Genomic DNA, 19,455 nt, shown 5'->3' with positions numbered 1-19,455 from the left:
TTTCATAAATATGGCTATTAAAATTCAGTAGAAATATAGATGAAATACACAAATTATGAATAGTGGGTCAAGTATCAATTTTCACAGATGTATACTTGCGTGTCTGTGTGTTTATGAGCGGTAACAGCAAGGAAAAGAAATATTTTCAGGAAATCCTTTTGGGATTTCTTGGCAAGATGGCGTCACATTTCCAGGAAATAATTTCACCTTACCACCACATCCCACGGAGAAGTGTTACTGATCCTGTTTCCAGTGATCAAGGCAATAATAGATTGATATCATCTATCACTATGTCATGACAACTTGATTGCTACAGATTCACGCAGCCTACTTAAGTTGCATAACTAGTGATATAATTCATATTTCTCAGCAGACACCACAATACTTCCTTATACTGTAAACCTATTCACTTAATATTGTCAGTCATGTATGGTGGGCAGCAGCTGACACAATGACACCAGTTTCAAAAAAATCTTTTGTGTTCCTTAAGGTAAATGATGCATGACTTCGGTCACTTGAATTGGTGTGGATTATTTCTGGAATATCTACACAATTAAACCTCTTGATCTAATTTAAATGCCTGAGATAAAAAGATTCTGGAATTAAATATATAATAAATTTATACAATTTTGGAAGAAAAGTGTTTATTATCACAGACATTCTAGGTTGAGCTTGAATATCTCTTAGTTTTATCCAGTTTAGTCATTTATGTTTTTACTTCTCCTTCTTCTGTCCCATAACCAGGAAATGTCATTCATATTTTCCAAGTTCCATTTCACTCTATACTTACATAAATATATCACATAACTGACCAGAATACCATTAGCTTGAAAAGAATTTGGCCCTTTGAGCCACTTTTCTTTTGAACATTAAAAAATGTATAATAATATTTGTGTCATTTTCAAGAAAGAAAAATCAGTTAAAAACATGCAAACAGTGTGAGTTTCACAGATGGGACTAAGACAACAAATATTGTTTATAGTCAAGGTAACATGAAATGTGAAGGTGTTAATTATTAACCAGTTATTTTTCAATCCGCACTTCCCCAAACGTTTCTCCAGCTTAATATCAAGTTTCACAAAATACACACCTCTGTGGACAAAGGAAGCGTTTGGGTGCCTTGAAAGGAAGCGTTTGGGTGCCTTGAAAGGAAGCGTTTGGGTGCCTTGACTGGTGGGTAGTTGGTGGCGAAAAGTTTGATGTTAAACTGAGGTGCTGGGCGTGTGTAGAGAGACAGAGACGGGGGGGGGGAAGGAACTTTGAAGGGTGCTCCCTGTTAAAGCAATAAAGGTTAGCTGAGAAACTCTTTAGAGAAAGATGCTGAATTTTGCTCACTGACCATCACACGCTTTCTGGACTAGGAGTGACAGGGTGACAGCTACTCCACAGGTGAGAAAGAGTACAATGCTATGAGTCTGCTTGTGTGTATCATCTGAATGATGTCTGCTTGTGTGTACCAAGGTATCTTGATAACTAATGTTTGTATCACATTTCTTTGACAACAAAATCATATCGAGAATAGAAGAATGAAAGGCATACTATATGAGTGGTAGTTGATTTTTATACATGTGGTTGTGTTTTACAAACTCAGCCAACTCAGGAAAGAACTTTGATCCATCTCTAATCAAGTTTCCTAAACTTTTGTGAACCGCCAGCCTGATAAGAACTCGTAATGATTTAAAGGAGAGGTCCAGATTTTAATCTGCATTATCAGCCACCTTTTTAAAGTTTATTGCCAGTGGTTTTCAAGGGTTTTAATAATGTGTTTTGCCAGTAAGAGATAAGATTTGTATTCTAATCGGACTACAATGGTTTTCCATATTCATGTTTCTTTTGCTTTGTTCAAAATTGGTCTTGTAACCAAAATGCTTCAAATGCTTCAATCAACATTTTGTCGCAGACATTTGTACAGAATTTGAATCTGTTGCTGCACTGTTTGCAAGTTAATGAGAAAATAATATTTTCCTAAGATGCTGTTAGAGAATAAGTAATGGAATTGTTTGAAAATACTTTAACTCCAATTCTCTTAGTTGGAACATATTCTTAATTACATTGTAAATACAAAAATAGCAATAGCCCTACATGGATCTATTAATATGTAACCCATCTGGACTATAAACAGTTCAGGAAATCAGCAGTCTCTTTAGTTGTCCTTGAGCTTTACATGCACCCAGTTTCAAAAATAAACACCCCTGATTTTAGCAGCAACATGTTGTTTCACTGACAAAGAAATGTAGGATAACCAACAAACGTCATTAGTCTGATATGGACTGTGTTTTTGGCTGTCGTGCTGTGAGAGCTGATGAACAAAATTAAGCAGTTTGACTCAGCGGAACAATGGAAGCTTAGAGTCAAACAAGGGCGTACAATAGATTTATTAGATATGTGAATTGCTCTCATCGTCTCTTTTATAGTATGTGCAAACATCTTGTCAGCCATTGTTAAACAATGTCAAACAGGATAAACGCTATGGCGGCACAATCTTCATGTACACTGTAAACTCTGAGGGAAATTTGAGAGGGAATGGAACGTAGGTGGATTACAGTATATGATACACACTGTGGGTTGATTTTTGTACCTCACCATTTTACAGACAGATGTCTAAATAACACTCAATTGGGTTTAACTAAGCTCAGAGAGGCAAACAGAAAATGAGGTCATGCATCAGATTTAATACCAGGGAGGAGCCTCTAAATACCATGGCAACTTTATGGCAACCTGAATGTCAACAAGGTTAATGTAGGATATTGGCTGAAAGAGACCTTGTGTGGAGAACATTCAGGGGTGAAACCAGAACCTCAAAGTGATCTGCTGATGAAGCTCTATTTATGTATTTATGTATGTATCTATCTACCTACTTACCTACTCACCTACCAAAGACCAAAATTTACAAGTGAGGAAAGGCTGGCAGTGAGTTCATTGCAATCAAATAGTCCAGGTCAAGCAACACAACACTAACAATGGCCCTTTCTCTTCAGCCAACCTTTCTCTTCAGCCAACCTTATCAGTCTTTTTTCTCACATCAAGCTTTTTTCCTCCTCAGTTGTCTCTGCTCAGTGTCCCATAACACACACAGGGGCTTCATTTTTAGAAGCACTGACCTAGTGACCACAGAGGTAATTGAGTGTATCATTAAAGGGTAATTTAACAGAAATGTGCTGCTGTATTGTTTTACATGGGTTGACACGTCAGGCATGTTGCACATCTAGCCACAATCAATGTCAAACAGGTTTTTTGTGGGGTTTTTTAATCAGTGCCAGTGACATCACGACTTAGGTGTGCCTCCAACTGTGACATTCTTGTATGTTTTACCTAACGCATAGAAAGTATATTTCTGACATGTGTAATTCCATTTTCAGTTAACCTTTAAGTCTGCATAAAGGCATATTCAATCTATTTTAGCCACACAACCATCTGTTGGTCTGTTTGGTCCAGACTGAAATATCTCAACAACTATTAATGGATGGCCATGAAATTTTATAAAGACATTCATTGCTCCCAGAGGGTGAATGCTAATTACTGACGTGATTTAACACTATCATAAGGTTAATTATTTGTTTGTCTAACCCTTTGGTTCATGACCAAATACTGCTAACATTTCCAGCAGCCTCAACAATACTTTGTGGTTAGTGCTAATAAGAAAATGTTAGCATGCACCACACTAAGATGGTGACTGTGGAAAAACATAAGCAAGAACCTGCCTTAACCCTGCATTCTAATGGCCAGCAGGAAGAAGTCTGAATGTATGAGCATATAAGAAAATAGCCCTACTTCTCACTTGATTTATTACCTCTGTAAAACAATTTCCTAATGAGTTTATGGTCTCAATCACCAGTTTCAAGTGTTCTTCAATGCAGCATGATGTTCATTTAGTAAATTATAGTCCCATTTAGAGTAAAATAGATAATAAAGCAGGGTATGCTTTAGGGCGTGGTTACCTCGTGATCAAGAAGTCACTACCACAGCGATCTGTCAGGTGATGCAATGCGTATCCCTCCCTCAGCTCCACCCTCTCGACCAAATGTGGTCACTTCTGATTCCAAAAAAAACAAGATGGTGACGGCCAAAATGCTAAACTCAAGGCTTTAAACAATAGTCTACAAACCAAGGAGTGACCTAACAGCGGCTACGCCCACTTCTTTTAAACAGTCTATGGATAAACATTGTACCTGCTAAACTTAAGTATGTTAACATTGTGAATGCGAGCTTGTCAGCATGCTGCCGTTAGCATGTAGCTCAAAGCACTGCTGTGCCTATGTACGTTCTAACAGCCACTAGCATGGCTATAGGCTCTGGTAGGGCATTGAGTGTATTTGTCATATTTCTGTCAGGCTCATAATATGAGACGTGGTACGGCATGAGTCACAATTTGGTGTCAGAACTGACTGGTTTCTCATTAGTCTGTCAAAACAAAACAGGGGAGAAAAGATACACCTCAGCCTCAGGGCATAATACTGCACAAACCAGTAGACTTCATGTTGTGTCTGGGTTTGTGTGTGCATAAGTGAGACACTGCCACGTCCGTGGTTTTGAATGCATTTGTATCTGTGCAGACGCGAGGCTGTGTGGGTGTATGTTTGGGTAAAAACTGCGAGGCAAAGAGGCACTGAAGGGGATCTAAGGAGTATGGGACACAAAAGGGGGTAAAAAAAAATGAGATGGTGTGCTTTCTGTCCAAAGGGTTTCATAAAGTTTGGAGGGGCGGGTGTGTTGGAGGAGGGACAAAACTGAGGAAGGCACACAGGTAGGGAAAGACAGAGAGAGGAGGGTTTAAGTGTCAGGTTACCTGGAAAACTTTTGTTTTGTTTTGTCAGCAGGGCTTGGTCATTCAAAAACAGCTCTGTCTGAATCTGCGGATCGTCGAAACACAGGACTCTTTATTACAGCTCTGGGGTTTCATACAAGGGCAAGTGAGGCACCCTTCAAGCCAGATTCAGTTACAGTGCTGTAGAAAGACAGGGAGGGACAGAGAGACTTAATCAAACCAGGTGTTGGAGTGTAAGCCAGTGGAGAAGTAGGGTGAGAGGAAGAGGACGAAGGACATACAGGGGACAGTGAGTTACTGGGGAGACCCACCTCCAGGGAGGGAGGGTACTGATTACTCTGTGCTCCGAGTCGGATAAGGTGCATCTAGGCCTTACCAAGAAAGGAAACATCATGTGGGTGAGTGCAACTGGAAGTAGAATCATATATATTGACAAGATGGCAAGCCAGGGCACTGATTTGCATGGGGTGGCCATTTGAATATCACTGTATATCTTGGTTATGTACTTTTTATCATACTGTGGTACAAAGACACATTGTCATACCAAAGGTGCTGCTTACTTGTGTTCAACCAGTGGCAGCTTCTGGTGCAGGTAAGGTTCATGTTGATTGATAGTTTTATTTCCTATGTGTGGAAGTAACAGCTTTGAGTTTATTTTACCTGCAGGACAAACTAGACAGACACATTATTGCAAAATGTATGTGTGCACTACCCACCTATACAAGCATACTGTATATGTGTTGACCTGCTCGAGGGCAGCCTACTCAACACTACCTACAGTCTAATGTGCACTTCGGTCCATATAAAGGTGCCTTTAAATAATAAACATGCAGGGACTGCAATGGTCTAGATCAGGGGTATTCAATTTGATTTCAAAGAGGTCCAGTTAGAGAAAATTTCCTGAAGCAAAGGTCCGGAACATCAAAACGACTAACTTGCGTTATCATTCAGTACTATAACCTATAGTTGTATCAACACATGTTTTTAGTCAACAACGGACTGTCAAATCAAATAATATTTCAGTCAGTTTTCACATCAAACTGGAAGGATAATAACTATTCAAATAATAAATTCTAAATTGAAGTAAACTAAATTAAAGTGCCTAATTTTTAGAAAAAAATTAATAAAAAGTGTTGAAGTGATGAAGTGTAGTCTTAACCAATTTTATAATAAACACACAAATGAACAGCTGTAATGCCTCCTCTTCTCTTTCATTTCCTCTTACAGAGCTACCACTTTCCTACTTTCTGTTGTTCAGTGAGAAACGTGAGCTCCAGCTAGCATATTGGAGATCTATGAGATATTCTGGTTTTGAACTGCCCGTGGGAGGAATGTACATGTAAAAATCTGTACATTCTTGATTAAAAGTCATGTGAAATCTCTTTTATCTTTCGTCTCCTCAATTCGGGTGTTTCCCCAAAACGTCTCTGGTGAATCTCGCGGACTCGACTAGCAAGCATCGGTATGCACAGATTTGATTGGCTGAGCAGCGTCACATGAGACGATTGGAGCACATGCGATTGGTCTGAGAGTTTCCTGGTCCTATAAACCAGTACAGTAAATGCTAGAAAAGCTGCGCGGGTTAAAATAGAAACGCTCCGTCACGAGGTAGTAAGTCTCAATAATAAATGGGCTGTAGGTCGGCGGTCCGGAGAGGACGGCGGCTGGGTCCGGATCCGGACCGCGGTCCGCCTATTAGTGACCTCTGGTCTAGATCTCTGCCTTTGATAATTTCTCAAAAGCCCTTGTGTGAACTTTTCAGTTTAGAGGAATATAATCCAACACAGCTGAGAAGAGGCAAACATAACACCTCGTTTGAACAAAAGGTTTAGCATGTCAAAGATTTTATCCGTTAAGGCTGGCCGACCCAGTTATGCTTTTTCGCTGGAGTAGTTCCAATTATTGCTGGGTTTACTAACAAAACGAGGTTTAACACATTAACTGATTGCAGAAGTAATCCATGAGATGTGGTAATGCTTGGCTAAAAGTGACTGTTTTGAAATATTGCTTTGGGTCATAAAATGGTTTGTGTTAGTCGTGATACCAATGACGACACTTGTGTTTCCCAGAAGACACTTTCATCATATGTCATGGTATAACAAAACCATTTTCAGGTATGTGTGTTATCCACTCTCGGCAACATGACTTTCTTTAGCCATCTTTCTGGTTTCCCAGGTTAGATGGCCCTCCCACGTTTTTTGTGCTGTCTCATTCATCCAGTCAACTCATACCACCACTCCTACCAACACCATTAGGAGATGATGGTTTCCCCTAATGTTTCTTATTCTTTCCAGTCAGATTTATGTCAGTTGAAAATAATCATGAGTGTAATTCTTTTGAGGGAGTGTGTTAAACAGCATATATAAAATTCCGTATTAATTTAGAAACAGGAATCGACATCATACATGACCGTTTGAAATGCTGTCTTACATAAGAGTGTCACAGGCTCTCAGTAAAATTGTTTCGGCCAGCATGGCTGATTCAAGTGAGCTTGTTTAAGTGAGCTCCATTAAAAAAATTTTTTTTAAAAATAGCATTCTTTGCCCCCTCTCTCTTTATAAAGTCCATACACTTTGTTTGATCCTTGCATCTGACTGACAAGCCAGAAGTTTGCACAAACCAGCTGCATCAGCCATTATTTTAACCTCTCTTTTGAGTGTTTCCTTGAATTGAAATAACTACAGCAGAATTAACCTGGCAGTAAAGAAATAAACAAATGAGGGAAATTACCCAATGCCTTAAAAGCAGAAGTGAAAATTAGAGAAGAGTATACAGCTACCGTAGTTACAGTACAGTATCAGTGTTCCCATTAGTTGTTTTGTTTATGGTTCTGCCAATTATTTACATAGTAATCAAAGATTGCACTAGATGTTTTTTTAACAAACTATCAGCTAACATATATAGTGTAAATGTGTGTGTAGTTCAAACAGTGAATGATAAGCTGTGAGGACAAGACAAAAGAAGAAGAAGCAGGTTGAACGAGGTGTTCTTCAAACCATCAGTATATACCATCTGCTGAAATCCTCTAAATAGGCCAGTCAGGAGCGTTACTGATGTGATATTTGAGCTATAACACAACAGGATGTTTGCCTTGATTAATAAAAATATACATGTTAGGCTACACTATCAGACAACTATGGAAAATGCTTGTGCACCAGGAAATGGATTGGGACTAAATAATTTCAGTTCTATTTCCAAGTGTGGTGTCATAACTTTCTGTTGTTTGCCAGAATTCCTTAGGGTTATAAAATATCTGTCAGAGCTAGTAGGGATTGAGTCACTAGTTGTGTCCAAATTCAGTTTTAGCTTGAAGTTGAATGGATGTATCATTGTAGCCACTCAATATCCCATAATCCACTGTTCCCTCCTCAGTTGATTAATGTTTCATTCAGCTTAATCAACTGGTGGAGTCTGGAAATATAATGTGACAAGAAGGGGCAAGTGACTTGAACATGTAATAAGTCAATACACATAAGTAATTTAAGAAGTAATTGCTTTACTAATTACTCTATGGCCAACAATGCTATTTTACTCGTTACTTTACTTTAAAGTCGCTATAATCATATTTTTATCATGCAATATATCAAATGACAATGTGAAAACAATGTTAAATGGTAATCCTTTAACATGACATGTTACTGCAAAAACAAATCACATTACTGTAATGAGTTATGTACAAAGTTTGCTGCTCAATGCACATGCTTAAAAAACATTTTATCTGTAATATATTTATATATATATAAATATTACAGATAAAATGTTTTAATAATATTTGCAAGCACTCCTTTATAAAGGTGTTTCTGCTCAAGCAGTCGTCAGTTAGCGGTGTTTACCTTGGGCCTACAGTTTACCAGCTGTCCATCAGGTGACACAAAAAGACAGCTTATATAACTCACATAACCTCAAACACCACTGGTGTATATGCTTTATATTTAAGGGCAACTTCCTGATGCGAAAATGCAAATGTTTGACTTAAATGAGACTGGGATTGAGAATCTGGAATCTGGGATGAAAGTGCAGAGTCTTCTGTTGTTTGGAAAGACCTGCCATTACGTGGGGAGTCAGAGCAGTGATCTCCCAACCTGGGGACCAGGATCCAGCATGGGGCCCCAAGATAAATCTGACTGATGATTATCAAGACAAGAAAGGAGAATACAGTTTAGTTTAGTTTTCTCCAGTGTGTTTTGCTTTGATAATTGTTCATGTGAAAATTATCTGAGATGGGAAAATTTCGTTCATTTGAAGGGGTCAAAAAATGTTTGGGAAGCACAGATTTGGAGGAAATTGCCCCTGTAATGTGACATAACTACTGTCATTGAATTTGTAATTTTTCTCTCCACACACACACGCACACACACACACACACACAATACAGACTGAAAAGCAATATGTGCAATTATGCAACCGGGATACAGCTGATATCTTGCCCATAGATACTTAGTAGCATGGGTCTTTAACCTGCCTCCTGTGGTACAAGGGTGGCAACCCCTCTCACTATACTACCACCCCGTGACACTACAGATGATGTCAGGGATATCAGATTAATTTCAGTGGAAGACTCGCATGGTGGGCCCTGCCTGATTACAGATTGTGCATATGGAGTGACTTGACACATATGCAAGAAAGGAAATCGGTGTAATGTGACAACTCATAGTGAGACACTATGATCCATGTATGTATTATCAGTAATCCTTTGTGACTCCTTTCATGGATATATGCATTGTAATCTACACCTGTTTAACACATGGCTCAAGTTTTCAAGGTTTTGTAGCGTGTTTGGAAAGACAGATGCAATTTGTTCTCACATGTATTCGAACAATTGCCTTGAAATAAACACAAAAAGTCACACGCAAACAGATCATTAAGTGTAAACTTACACACAAAGTTACACAATCACAAACCTACACCTAGAAGCAAAGTGTCTATTTTTTCTCAGCAATGTGATGCACATTGTTGTTTCGACACCTGTTCTCAACTTGTCTTATGTACCTTTGTTATTCTTTCCTCAGACGAGCGACCAGGTACCTGAGCAAAGCACTGCACCCTTGAATCCCAGGAAGGCAGGTAAGCTGTGGGTTGGTGTTGGTTTTGTGTTAATTTATGTTGCCGAACTGATGTTTACGAAATTGTATGAATATCCTGTTAAATACTTGGAAACTGTAGTGGTGGATGTTCAGCACATACAGCACACACATAACTAATTTTCTCTACCCCTTTTCCAACTTCATTTCTATCTTTTCATTTCCCGTTTCTATCATTGCTTCCCTCTACTACCAAGTGGTTCCACGGCCAGGCCGCCACAGAAGACCCATGACGGTGCTAAAGACTCAGAAAGACAAGGCGTCTAGGAGGAAGCTGGTGTTGCTGATTGTCGTGGTAGTTGTGCTGTTACTGGGGTTATTGGCCACCGCAGCATACTTCAGTGAGTCACAATTACAGATAGTATATTCTTCCTCCAAGGATACGCATACAGTTCAGGATGGTATCATATTTCCATCAGCCTTCACTGCTAGGATAGTAGGGAAACATATTTTGCAACAGGACAGGATTAAGTGTCATTCAATGTTTATCAAATCATCCAAGCACAATTACCTAACCTGTCCCTCCAATATGCCACTCCTTTTTTCCCCACTAGTTAAGCAGCTGATTGACAGCAAATACTTCTTCTGCATGCGTTCAGTGAAGTTCATCCCAATAGACAAAGCCTGTGATGGGATAGATGACTGTGCTGGAGGAGAAGATGAAATGACTTGTGTGTCCAATGTTAAGGTCAACACTACATTTCCAGGTAAAACAAACACCTTTCTTATTTTCTTGCTTTGTCATAACAGACACAAAAACTCTCTGTGCCATTCTTCCCTCCAGTGCGTCTCATGACAAATCAGCATATCCTACAGGTGTACAGTCCTGGCTCTGGTTGGCGGAGTGTGTGTAGTGACGACTGGACCCAGCAGCACACAGAGACAGCATGTAAACAACTGGGATACACATAGTGAGTTCACACCCACCAAGGATGACTCTATTATTATTAGATTATATCCATCGTATAGACGGTGTTGCAAATTTAAAAACTGGGTTATTTGACCTGAAATCAAGTCTTACATCCTCCCCATTCTGTCTTGACAGTAATCCTCGCAGCACCTATATTCAAGTGAGCGATTTAATATCTTCCCTGAAAACTGGACCATTCACAGCTATCAGGCCTGGGACTACAACCACACCCACATATCAGGCTACCATTGACCGGTAAGGAAGGCATCTAATAGGCATCATCTAATAGGAAAATCAAATGCTTTTAACATCAGAATTCATGAATGCATTATTTGTCAATGCCTCACACAGCTGAAGTGATCTAAAAAGAATCTGTTCAGTTTAGAAAAACTCTTACTGTGTGCTGTCGCTTTTAACATAACCTTTTATGTCAAGACTGACAAAAGATGAAGCTTTAGACTAAGAACTGATTCCACTCAGCACTAAAAAAGTGACCAGTGACTTCAAAATGAAAGCACATTAACACTTATCTTTCCTTCTACTTCTAGTCCTCCCCCCTCATGTCTCTTGTACACGAGTTCTCACAATTTCTGTTCCTAAAAGACAAAAAATTTCAGTTTTTGTTCCCTCTCTCTCATCTACTCCGAAAGCGAATAAACGAAACAGTTATTTTACTCAAACACAGCAGAAGGGAAACAGAGACAAAGTTCAGCATGAAGGTGAAGTTAGGTCAACATTTGACTGTGTATTTTGCCTTGTTTGACTTATTGTGTGGGCATCTGTGGTATATATGTAACTCTAAATATTTGATGAATGCCTTTTTCCCCCCAGCATCAGTGTATGCAAATCCGGATCTGTGATATCTCTGTCCTGCTCAGGTGAGTTGTATTTTTAGTTTGGCAACCACTGTCACTAACATTGTTTACAGTTTTAACAAGGCAGATTGAGGGCTCATGGGTGGTGGCTGGAAGATTTGTGTGACCAATTTCACACTGACAGGCCCATACATGCCAGTATTAGGCAGCAAAATTCTTTCTTAGCAACACATGAGTAGTTTCCTTCATTTTTTACAACAAATCAAAAAGAATTTGTGGAGGAAGAGAACTTGTCTAACCCGACCTTTATTGTATGAATAGAAGGATCTAGATGGATAAATCAACAAAGACATAAAATAAAAGTGAGTTTGAAATGGACCAGTGCAAACAAAAATAATCTTTGGAAATAACAAGATAACTTTGTCAGACTGTGGACAGGTGGGCCTTCAGGACCGTATTGTCGGGGGTACAGATGCTTTCATTGAGGACTGGCCCTGGCAGGTTAGCTTGCAGCAGGGAGGCTCGCATAGATGTGGAGGCTCGCTCGTGTCACTGAATTGGGTTGTCACTGCTGCCCACTGCTTCACTGGGTCAGTATAGTTTCCATATCTACCATGTCCAATGAATTTCTTTTGTGATTAACATCTAATTCATAAACTCATGCCCACACTTCCTCCTTGCTCTCTTCCTCTGGGCCCTGCAGCAATAAAAAGGAAGTGAGTCGCTGGAGAGTGGTGTCAGGCCGGACATACATGGGCACACTGGGAGGTTCCTATGTGGACAGGATCATAGTGAATGGAGACTACGATGCAGAACGAAGTGACTATGATGTGGCACTGATGAGACTCAGCAGCCCAATCACAGTGGGAGGTTAGACTTTAACTTGAAAACTCACCGACTAAAATCACTGCTCCTTACTGATTTGTATATTTATTAGCATATTGATTACCTTACACTGTAGAGTCTGTTGTTGAAATTTAAACCTCAACAGTCCTGATGAAGTAAATATAAATTAAGTAGGCTTTACTCTATTACCCTCTAGTGGTATATTTGTCAAACAACAAGCTCTTCACTGTAGATTAATTCAGCCAGTGTAATCATTTGGTAACTGACTTTTAACTGATAATAATAATTCTTTTTTCAAAATGAATGCACTGCCCCTGTCTTTCAGTGGGCCATAAGCCGGTTTGTCTGCCTCCTAAAGCCTTTGACCTCCCAGCCAAATCCTCCTTGGTTGTGACTGGCTGGGGATACCTGGAGGAAAACGGTGAGAAACCTACACACTGCCTCTCATCATCGTCGTCAACTGGTTGTCCGAAGTTGGCACCATAACTCACTCTTTTTTTCTGACTCCAGGTAAGGTTTCTCCTTCGCTTCAGAAGGCCTCTGTCCCTCTGATAGACCGGGCTACATGTTCCAGCCCATCAATGTATGGTGGTGCCATAACCCAAAGGATGATCTGTGCTGGTTTCCTGGAGGGGAAAGTAGATGCCTGCCAGGTAACGGTCCACTAATTCTAGTTACAATCAATATTGATCAAGATTCCAAAAATAAAGATCATCTGATATGTAAATTAAATTTTAATTTAAGTTCAGTACTAGTCATAGTTTGTGGAATCATCCAATAAGACTGTTCTCTTTTGGCAAATGGTTTGGTTATTAAATTGCTGTAAAATGTTATTGTTCTGTAATGAATCCCAGGGGGACAGCGGGGGTCCTTTGGTGTACTTCACCTCCTCTAAATGGCATCTGGTTGGAATAGTGAGCTGGGGCGTTGGCTGTGCAAGGCAGGGAAGGCCGGGTGTCTACAGCAACGTGGAAGAGATGATAAACTGGATTTACACAGTCATTGAGGTACAGCATACAGAAAATGCTAAGTTTCTGTGTCTGCAAGGTCCACTTACCAGCTTTTTCTGTAGCTTTCAACTACATCACACAGTCTGCCTTAAGAGGATGTAGTTTGCTCAGTTCAACTGTATTGCACTTGGTTGAATTGATAAAACTTATGAAGCTCCAGAAAAGCTAATAAGTGGACCTGAATGAAAATTATGGTATGAGGTCTGGGAGGAAATCATATCACAACAAAATTATTTCCACCTGTAGTAGCTCTAGTTTTAAAAAGTTTGTTGTTAACATGAAACTACAAGACCAAAAATGAGAATTGCAATGCATGCAAAGCCCTTCTGGTAATTTTTATTTAATCCCTCCAGAAAAACCCCTGAGGTCCTCCAATCCAGTCTACCTTGGACAGACTGTGAAACCAAAAGAACGCTTTTGTTTCAATGTGGCTGACTAATGATGGGAGCCAGAAGGAGGGAAAGAGGAAGTCGAAGATCAGTCTCAGCAACAACACAAAGGAACTGTTAAACACAGCCATAGATAAAAACAATGCACACACACCACACGCTTCACACAAACTTATTTCAGGTGTTGTTTGTGCCATTTCAGGTTCTTATCTCAGGAGACAAGTGTATTTATGTTTGTTATCCGTTGGTGGCCAGTCTGGGATGTTTTTAGCTTTTACAATGTTGTCATTTGACAGACACAGTTTGCCGATTCATGAGTTTTGTTTTAACTGTGAAAACAAGACTGGCGGACCTCAGACATAATGTACTTGACTACTTGATTTTCGGTGTGCAATGTGATACGAGGGTTCATATGTTAAACTGCTCTGTAAAGAAAGGTGACAGACAGGGTAAACCTATGATATATTAATGCCAGCAGAAGTCACTGTGAAGCCTCAGGTTAATATCACCAATACTGTAAAAGTGACACCAGGAGTTTAATGCATTTATTGTGCTGATTCAGTTGATCCGATGTGTATCCCTATTAATGGTTAAATGCACCTTTTTACAGCACATAGGGTGTGCTTGCTTCCTCCCACAGATTATTTACATGAGCACTTTACGTGGAAGGTGGGAATTTATTGGCCTTACTATATGTACAGATGAGTCCAGTAACTAGTCTAATAATGCACTGAAGGCTATAACTCAAGTCACACGTTATGTGTTTATGGTGCCACTACATTCAAAGTGCAATCAGATATCCAGCGTGCATTTACAAAACTCGCACCATGGCCAGAATATTCAGTGGTGGTGACTAAGTTTTTGCCTTCTAAAAGGATATAAATGTAATTTCCTACAATTTTAAAGCAAGCATCAAGTAATCATTCCATTTGTAGCAAAGTAAAATAATACATCAAGCTATGTTTTTTTTTTTATCATTCTCTGGTCTATAGAGACGGACACAAAACAAGCATAAATTTCCAAAATTGAAAGTAATAGTTAACATTGTATACTGTGTGAGATTATAAAATTATTAGCCACAGGTTGGCTGGTAACATTTAACTGTATATATGGTACATTTTATATACTTGTAAATAAAGACATTCTTCTTTCACTTGGCAATTAGAACAAATGCTTTGTGACACAACTTGGTATTCTTTGCAAGTGTTATGTGTTGGAAACTGGATCTCTCCTTTATTCCATCATTCAGTGTCGTCCTCCCACGCACACACCCTCTGACCCGCAGTTAACAAAAGGAACAATGGGAACATATGTAAAGCATTATATCAATTGTGAACAAAAGATGACGCAAATGACAATTTTCATAAACAATCAGTTGAACTTAAAGTGACATGGTATTGTGAAAGAAAGTGAAATTGCTAAATCATCGGATGAATATAAAATAACTTGATTACTTTAAAAGACTGTTTGGAAGAGCTTGACTTGCTATGCTACATCTTGACAAGATCCTTATTTTGATAAATGAAATGCACCCTCAAGTTTTCAACTCTAACATAACATGACACGATTCTTCCTCTGCCACCAAATGCCTTGGACTCTATTATACCACCCCCCTATGGTGGATAAGTGTAATTTTCTGTGTGACCAGTTTTCTTTCTTTACCTCAAACTTTTCACTTTTCATTTCTCCCGTTGACCTGCAGCAAAACCACTTTCACCTGCAATACAGAAGAAGGAGCGCCGGCTCCATTGTTGCTTGTACAATGCTGTACAATCTAACAATTTCAATCAGACAAATTACTTATTCAGTGAGAAGTGAAGAAACACAGCAGAGAAGAGAGAGCCAGTACAAAGAGCCAAGCAGGAGCAAGAAGTGAGAATTACATTTCCTTTGCCACATTTGTCTCTGTAAGATTTATCCAACATCCACAAGCCTGTTTCTATGACTGTAGCCACAACCTTTGAGAGGGAGTCATAGACCATTATTCAAAAACAAAGAGACAGTTGATTATGTATGAAAAAAACATTTATTATTTACTGAATATCAGAGGACTACAAAAGCCAATGACAAAACCAACAATGTTGATGTACAGTAGCAGATAAGCTCCACCAGTTGGTAGGTTCAGATGGGGGATAGCAAATGACCCACCTCCACTTTGCCCCCTAGCTAGTGTTTAGCCTAGCCCTTTCACCTAAGCAACAATAGCTGTCCAGCGTAATTAATTATTGTCAACATTAGGAAGACTGGGTGCTGCTGATAAAATTGAAACATGCACTTTAAAGTCCTTCTGAACAATATTGCAGCAGCTCACTTGCTAATTAGCATTTACAGATCTTTTGGAAAATCAACATTAACAAGTGTTACACATAAGATGGTTATCTCCTTGTTTGACGGCTGGGGCCTTTGAATGGGTTATCCTGTATCACGGGGAAAAAAAGAGATTAATAAGGAAAAAGGATTAAAGAAATGGCCTGGGACAAGTGAAAAGTTACGATAATCACAATAATTACATAGTTAAGCTCATTTTGTGTACATAAAGTGTATTATGTGAGATTAACGGGGCTTTCACACCTACCTCGTTTGGTCCGCACCAAAATTGCAGGTGTGAAACCTCCCACGGACCATGGTCCGGACCAAACAGACGAAATTTGGTCAGACGAAAAGAGGTAGTCTTGGTCTGGATCAAACTGAACCATGGTTCAGTTAGTGTCTGGTGTGAAAGCATTTTTTGGATGGTTCGGACTTTAGACTATTTACAGAAGTTTGGCGGTTGATGTGTAAACCGGAAACAAACAAACGCACGGGGAAATGCATTGAAATAAGGACACAATTATAAATCTCCCGTGACAAATCATCTTTTCAAACAGACGGCCGCTATAGAAGCAAAATGCCACATGGGCCTACATCTTTGGTTTCTCATGAAACGGAGGTGCAGAAGGATTGCTTGCGGTCTTCTCCTCCTTTGTGTATATATATATATATACACACACACACACACACACACACACATACATATATGTAAAGACCTTTAGTGCGGTTGCAGAATTGCAGTTTGTGAAACCAAACCAAAACTAACCGAATGTATCAAAATGTATCAAAACATGAACTTTGGTTCGGACCTTGGTGCGGACTTTCAGGTGTGAAAGCCCCCTAAGTGTAGGGGTATACATGTTTGTTAAAAATATAACACTAAAAGAGATTCAGATCAGTTTTGATTCCCAGAAAACGATATGGTTACATAGTTTACAAATTTTACAGGTAAAGTCACTTTTCACCAATGTAAAAAAGAAACATGCTAAATCCAAGGAAGGTTAAAATCAAGGCCAACTGGAGAGGCGAAACATCTGGGAGTATCTTCAACCAAGTCTAGCTGCCCTTGATTTTAACGTTCCTTGGATAACTGTGTCCTGGATGACTGAGAACCTTCACAGACAGACATGCTAAATCATTTTCTCTGATCTCTTTTTACCTCATCTTCATCACTGTCATCAAATGCGACTCCTCTAGATGACTGGCTCTGATTCTGTGAGCTGTACTTCGTGAAGGATGATGACGATGTTGGTCTGTGGAAAGAGAAAGACCTAGATTTATAAATAAATAAATAAAACCTTCAAATTGTAAAAATATACAGCTGATGGAAAAAAGAGGGAAAGAACAACTGCGTGTGTATGTGTATATATACATATACTGTGCAAAATTTAGACATCTGTTTGTCACTACATTTTTTTTCTCCCTTGAAGAACTGGACTACCATATTGTGGACCGAAACAGACATACTTTGGAGGAGGTCGGGTAGCTTTCATTACAGGTATATCTTCATCTGAGTCATCAATGGTCACCTGGAGGTGGATAAAGATGAGATTCAAGGTTGGAGGATTGTACAGTTCACATACAGTTTAAAAATAAGGTGTGCGTGTACTGTAAACTGTACTGTTTGTGTTGTCATTTGACTTACTTCTTCTGCTTTGTAAGATGTGGCGGCTCCAGACCGAGATGATCTCTGGGATGTAGCTTGAAATGCTGAAGAATGAAGTTTAATGAAGTTTAAAGAAGAGGAAAGAGAAACACACTGAGGGAGGACTAAAGGTGAAAGCAAGGAAGAAACTGAAACTGATGAGGACCAGTAAGAAGTGGTAATATCAGGTCTGGCATAACAGAGTTGTATACAGAACATTGACTTGTGTCTGTATATCAGTGGTTCTCAAACTGGGGCGCGGGCCCCCTTGCGCCACCATAGAGCCGCTGTATGTGCCAACGACCAGGGGAAAAATATGTGGAATGAACATGATTTATGTGGAAAATAAAAAAATGTGCTGACCTGAATTATTTATTTTATTTCAACTGAATTCAACTTGGCTCAATTTTTATTTGTTGCTGCATCAATATTGTTAATGATTTACAAGGAATCAATCCGTTTACATGTGTGGGGGAGTGAAGGGGGCAGTGGCAGAAATGATTTGAGAACAACTGCTATAGATCATCACACTCACAATCATAATCTCACACTCTCCTACCTTGCATAATGCTTCTGCTTTGGGTTGTTGCTGAGGGCTTCTGGGAACGGCCCCGGCCGGTTGGCTTTGGTTCAGAGGCAGTTGCACCTGGAAGAACAGGCAAACAGTTCAGAACAATGATTTTTGATGCCATACACATCATCATTATATACAGTCCTTTGTTTTCCTGCATTAAATGTAATTAAAGCCAATTACAATCAACATTATCAGTGCCGTGCTAGTGTCATATGTTATTCAAACAGCAATGCTTATTTTGTGTGCTGACAATATGAAGATTACACAAACTACAATAAGCACTTTTTGATCTTTGTCTAACCAGTTCCTTTTTATGTACAACTGTTATGCCAATGAAAACAATGCTTAATAGTGGACTTCACCCCCCAGTTTGTAACAGTCATATACGGAAGCGCATAGCATTCACCAAAGAAAAAAAAAAATGTAGACAACTTCTCTCGTAATTATAAGAAAAGATGTCATAATTAGGAGTAGGGCTGGGCAATAAAGCAATAATGATAATTATCACAATATAATTTTCCTCAAAAACAATATAATAAATGTTCAATATATGGTCAATAAATATTTGGTTTAATTTATTTGAATCACAAACATATTAGCACTTAACTTTTCTAATAAAATATTTATTTTGTAGAGGAAAAGGGACTGAAAAACAATTTACTAATCTTATTTGTTAAATTTTTTTAAATCATAATAGTTTTGAATGTTCTCCCTCAGATTTGTTAAGTGATCCAGTGTTTGGCATCGAGTGTTTTTCCCATTCTGACCATAAAGAAAGATTAACCACATAATTAATAACTGGACATATATTGTGATAATTATGGATATCATATGCTATGAAATGTTTTCATCGTGATAACAATTTTGGCCACATTGCCCAGCCCTAATTAGGAGATCAGGATCTCTAATATTACAAGGTGAATATTAGCCTTTCAATATTGTAGTTAAACCGTTATCTATAAACCTTCTATAAAGTCTTCTAGCAACAAATTGTCTAACTTAAAGCATCTGCATTTTTGGAAGTATCAAGCTGATAACTTACGTTACTGTGGCTATGCAGTGGTTCTACTGAGCAAAGCAGTGGCCAGTAAGTGGCATCTTTCCAGCTGT

At 39.0% G+C, this 19,455-nt stretch overlaps 2 protein-coding genes across 6 annotated transcripts in view; one reads left to right on the top strand and one right to left on the bottom strand.

The window, feature by feature from the left end:
- Positions 1 to 19,455, bottom strand: part of mre11a (MRE11 homolog A, double strand break repair nuclease) — a 32,257-nt gene that overhangs the window by 8,015 nt on the left and 4,787 nt on the right. Inside the window, exons 16-21 of one of the 3 annotated variants that reach the window (XM_038692713.1) lie at positions 18,331 to 18,417; positions 17,772 to 17,836; positions 17,594 to 17,655; positions 17,286 to 17,379; positions 16,392 to 16,503; positions 15,824 to 16,233 (exon numbers count right to left, since the gene is read on the bottom strand). In XM_038692713.1, coding sequence (XP_038548641.1) covers positions 16,229 to 16,233; positions 16,392 to 16,503; positions 17,286 to 17,379; positions 17,594 to 17,655; positions 17,772 to 17,836; positions 18,331 to 18,417 — 425 coding nt within the window. In that variant the 3' untranslated portion in view covers positions 15,824 to 16,228. Of the gene's footprint in view, positions 1 to 15,823; positions 16,234 to 16,391; positions 16,504 to 17,285; positions 17,380 to 17,593; positions 17,656 to 17,771; positions 17,837 to 18,330; positions 18,418 to 19,455 lie in introns of those variants that run through there. The other 2 variants (XM_038692714.1, XR_005440524.1) reach the window with 2 other exon arrangements.
- tmprss4a (transmembrane serine protease 4a) lies at positions 1,250 to 14,987 on the top strand. 3 transcript variants are annotated; one of them, XM_038692722.1, is made up of 13 exons: positions 1,250 to 1,389; positions 9,775 to 9,829; positions 10,044 to 10,187; positions 10,401 to 10,553; positions 10,631 to 10,757; positions 10,892 to 11,011; positions 11,588 to 11,634; positions 11,999 to 12,161; positions 12,275 to 12,441; positions 12,743 to 12,838; positions 12,928 to 13,070; positions 13,272 to 13,424; positions 13,781 to 14,987. In XM_038692722.1, exons 3-13 carry the CDS (start codon positions 10,076 to 10,078, stop codon positions 13,790 to 13,792), a joined length of 1,293 nt encoding a protein of 430 aa, XP_038548650.1. In that variant the 5' UTR covers positions 1,250 to 1,389; positions 9,775 to 9,829; positions 10,044 to 10,075; the 3' UTR covers positions 13,793 to 14,987. The 3 variants fall into 3 exon arrangements, with proteins under 3 accessions (XP_038548650.1, XP_038548649.1, XP_038548648.1); XM_038692721.1 differs by lacking the exon at positions 1,250 to 1,389 and adding an exon at positions 4,791 to 5,163 and having other exon boundaries at positions 11,591 to 11,634; XM_038692720.1 differs by lacking the exon at positions 1,250 to 1,389 and adding an exon at positions 4,793 to 5,163.

Source organism: Micropterus salmoides, unplaced genomic scaffold (genome assembly GCF_014851395.1).
Source record: "Micropterus salmoides isolate LMB-PRFRI ecotype aquatic unplaced genomic scaffold, ASM1485139v1 Ms_hic_scaffold_3, whole genome shotgun sequence".
NCBI classification, from domain to species: Eukaryota; Metazoa; Chordata; class Actinopteri; order Centrarchiformes; family Centrarchidae; genus Micropterus; species Micropterus salmoides.
Note: the sequence above shows the minus strand (reverse complement) of the source record. Positions and strands in the feature narration are given on the sequence as shown.

Excerpts from the sequence above, each read along its gene's own strand:
- tmprss4a (XM_038692720.1), top strand. Across the intron at positions 10,554-10,630 it reads GGTCAACACTACATTTCCAG|TGCGTCTCATGACAAATCAG; the intron begins GTAAAACAAACA and ends TCTTCCCTCCAG. Across the intron at positions 13,071-13,271 it reads GGAAAGTAGATGCCTGCCAG|GGGGACAGCGGGGGTCCTTT; the intron begins GTAACGGTCCAC and ends AATGAATCCCAG.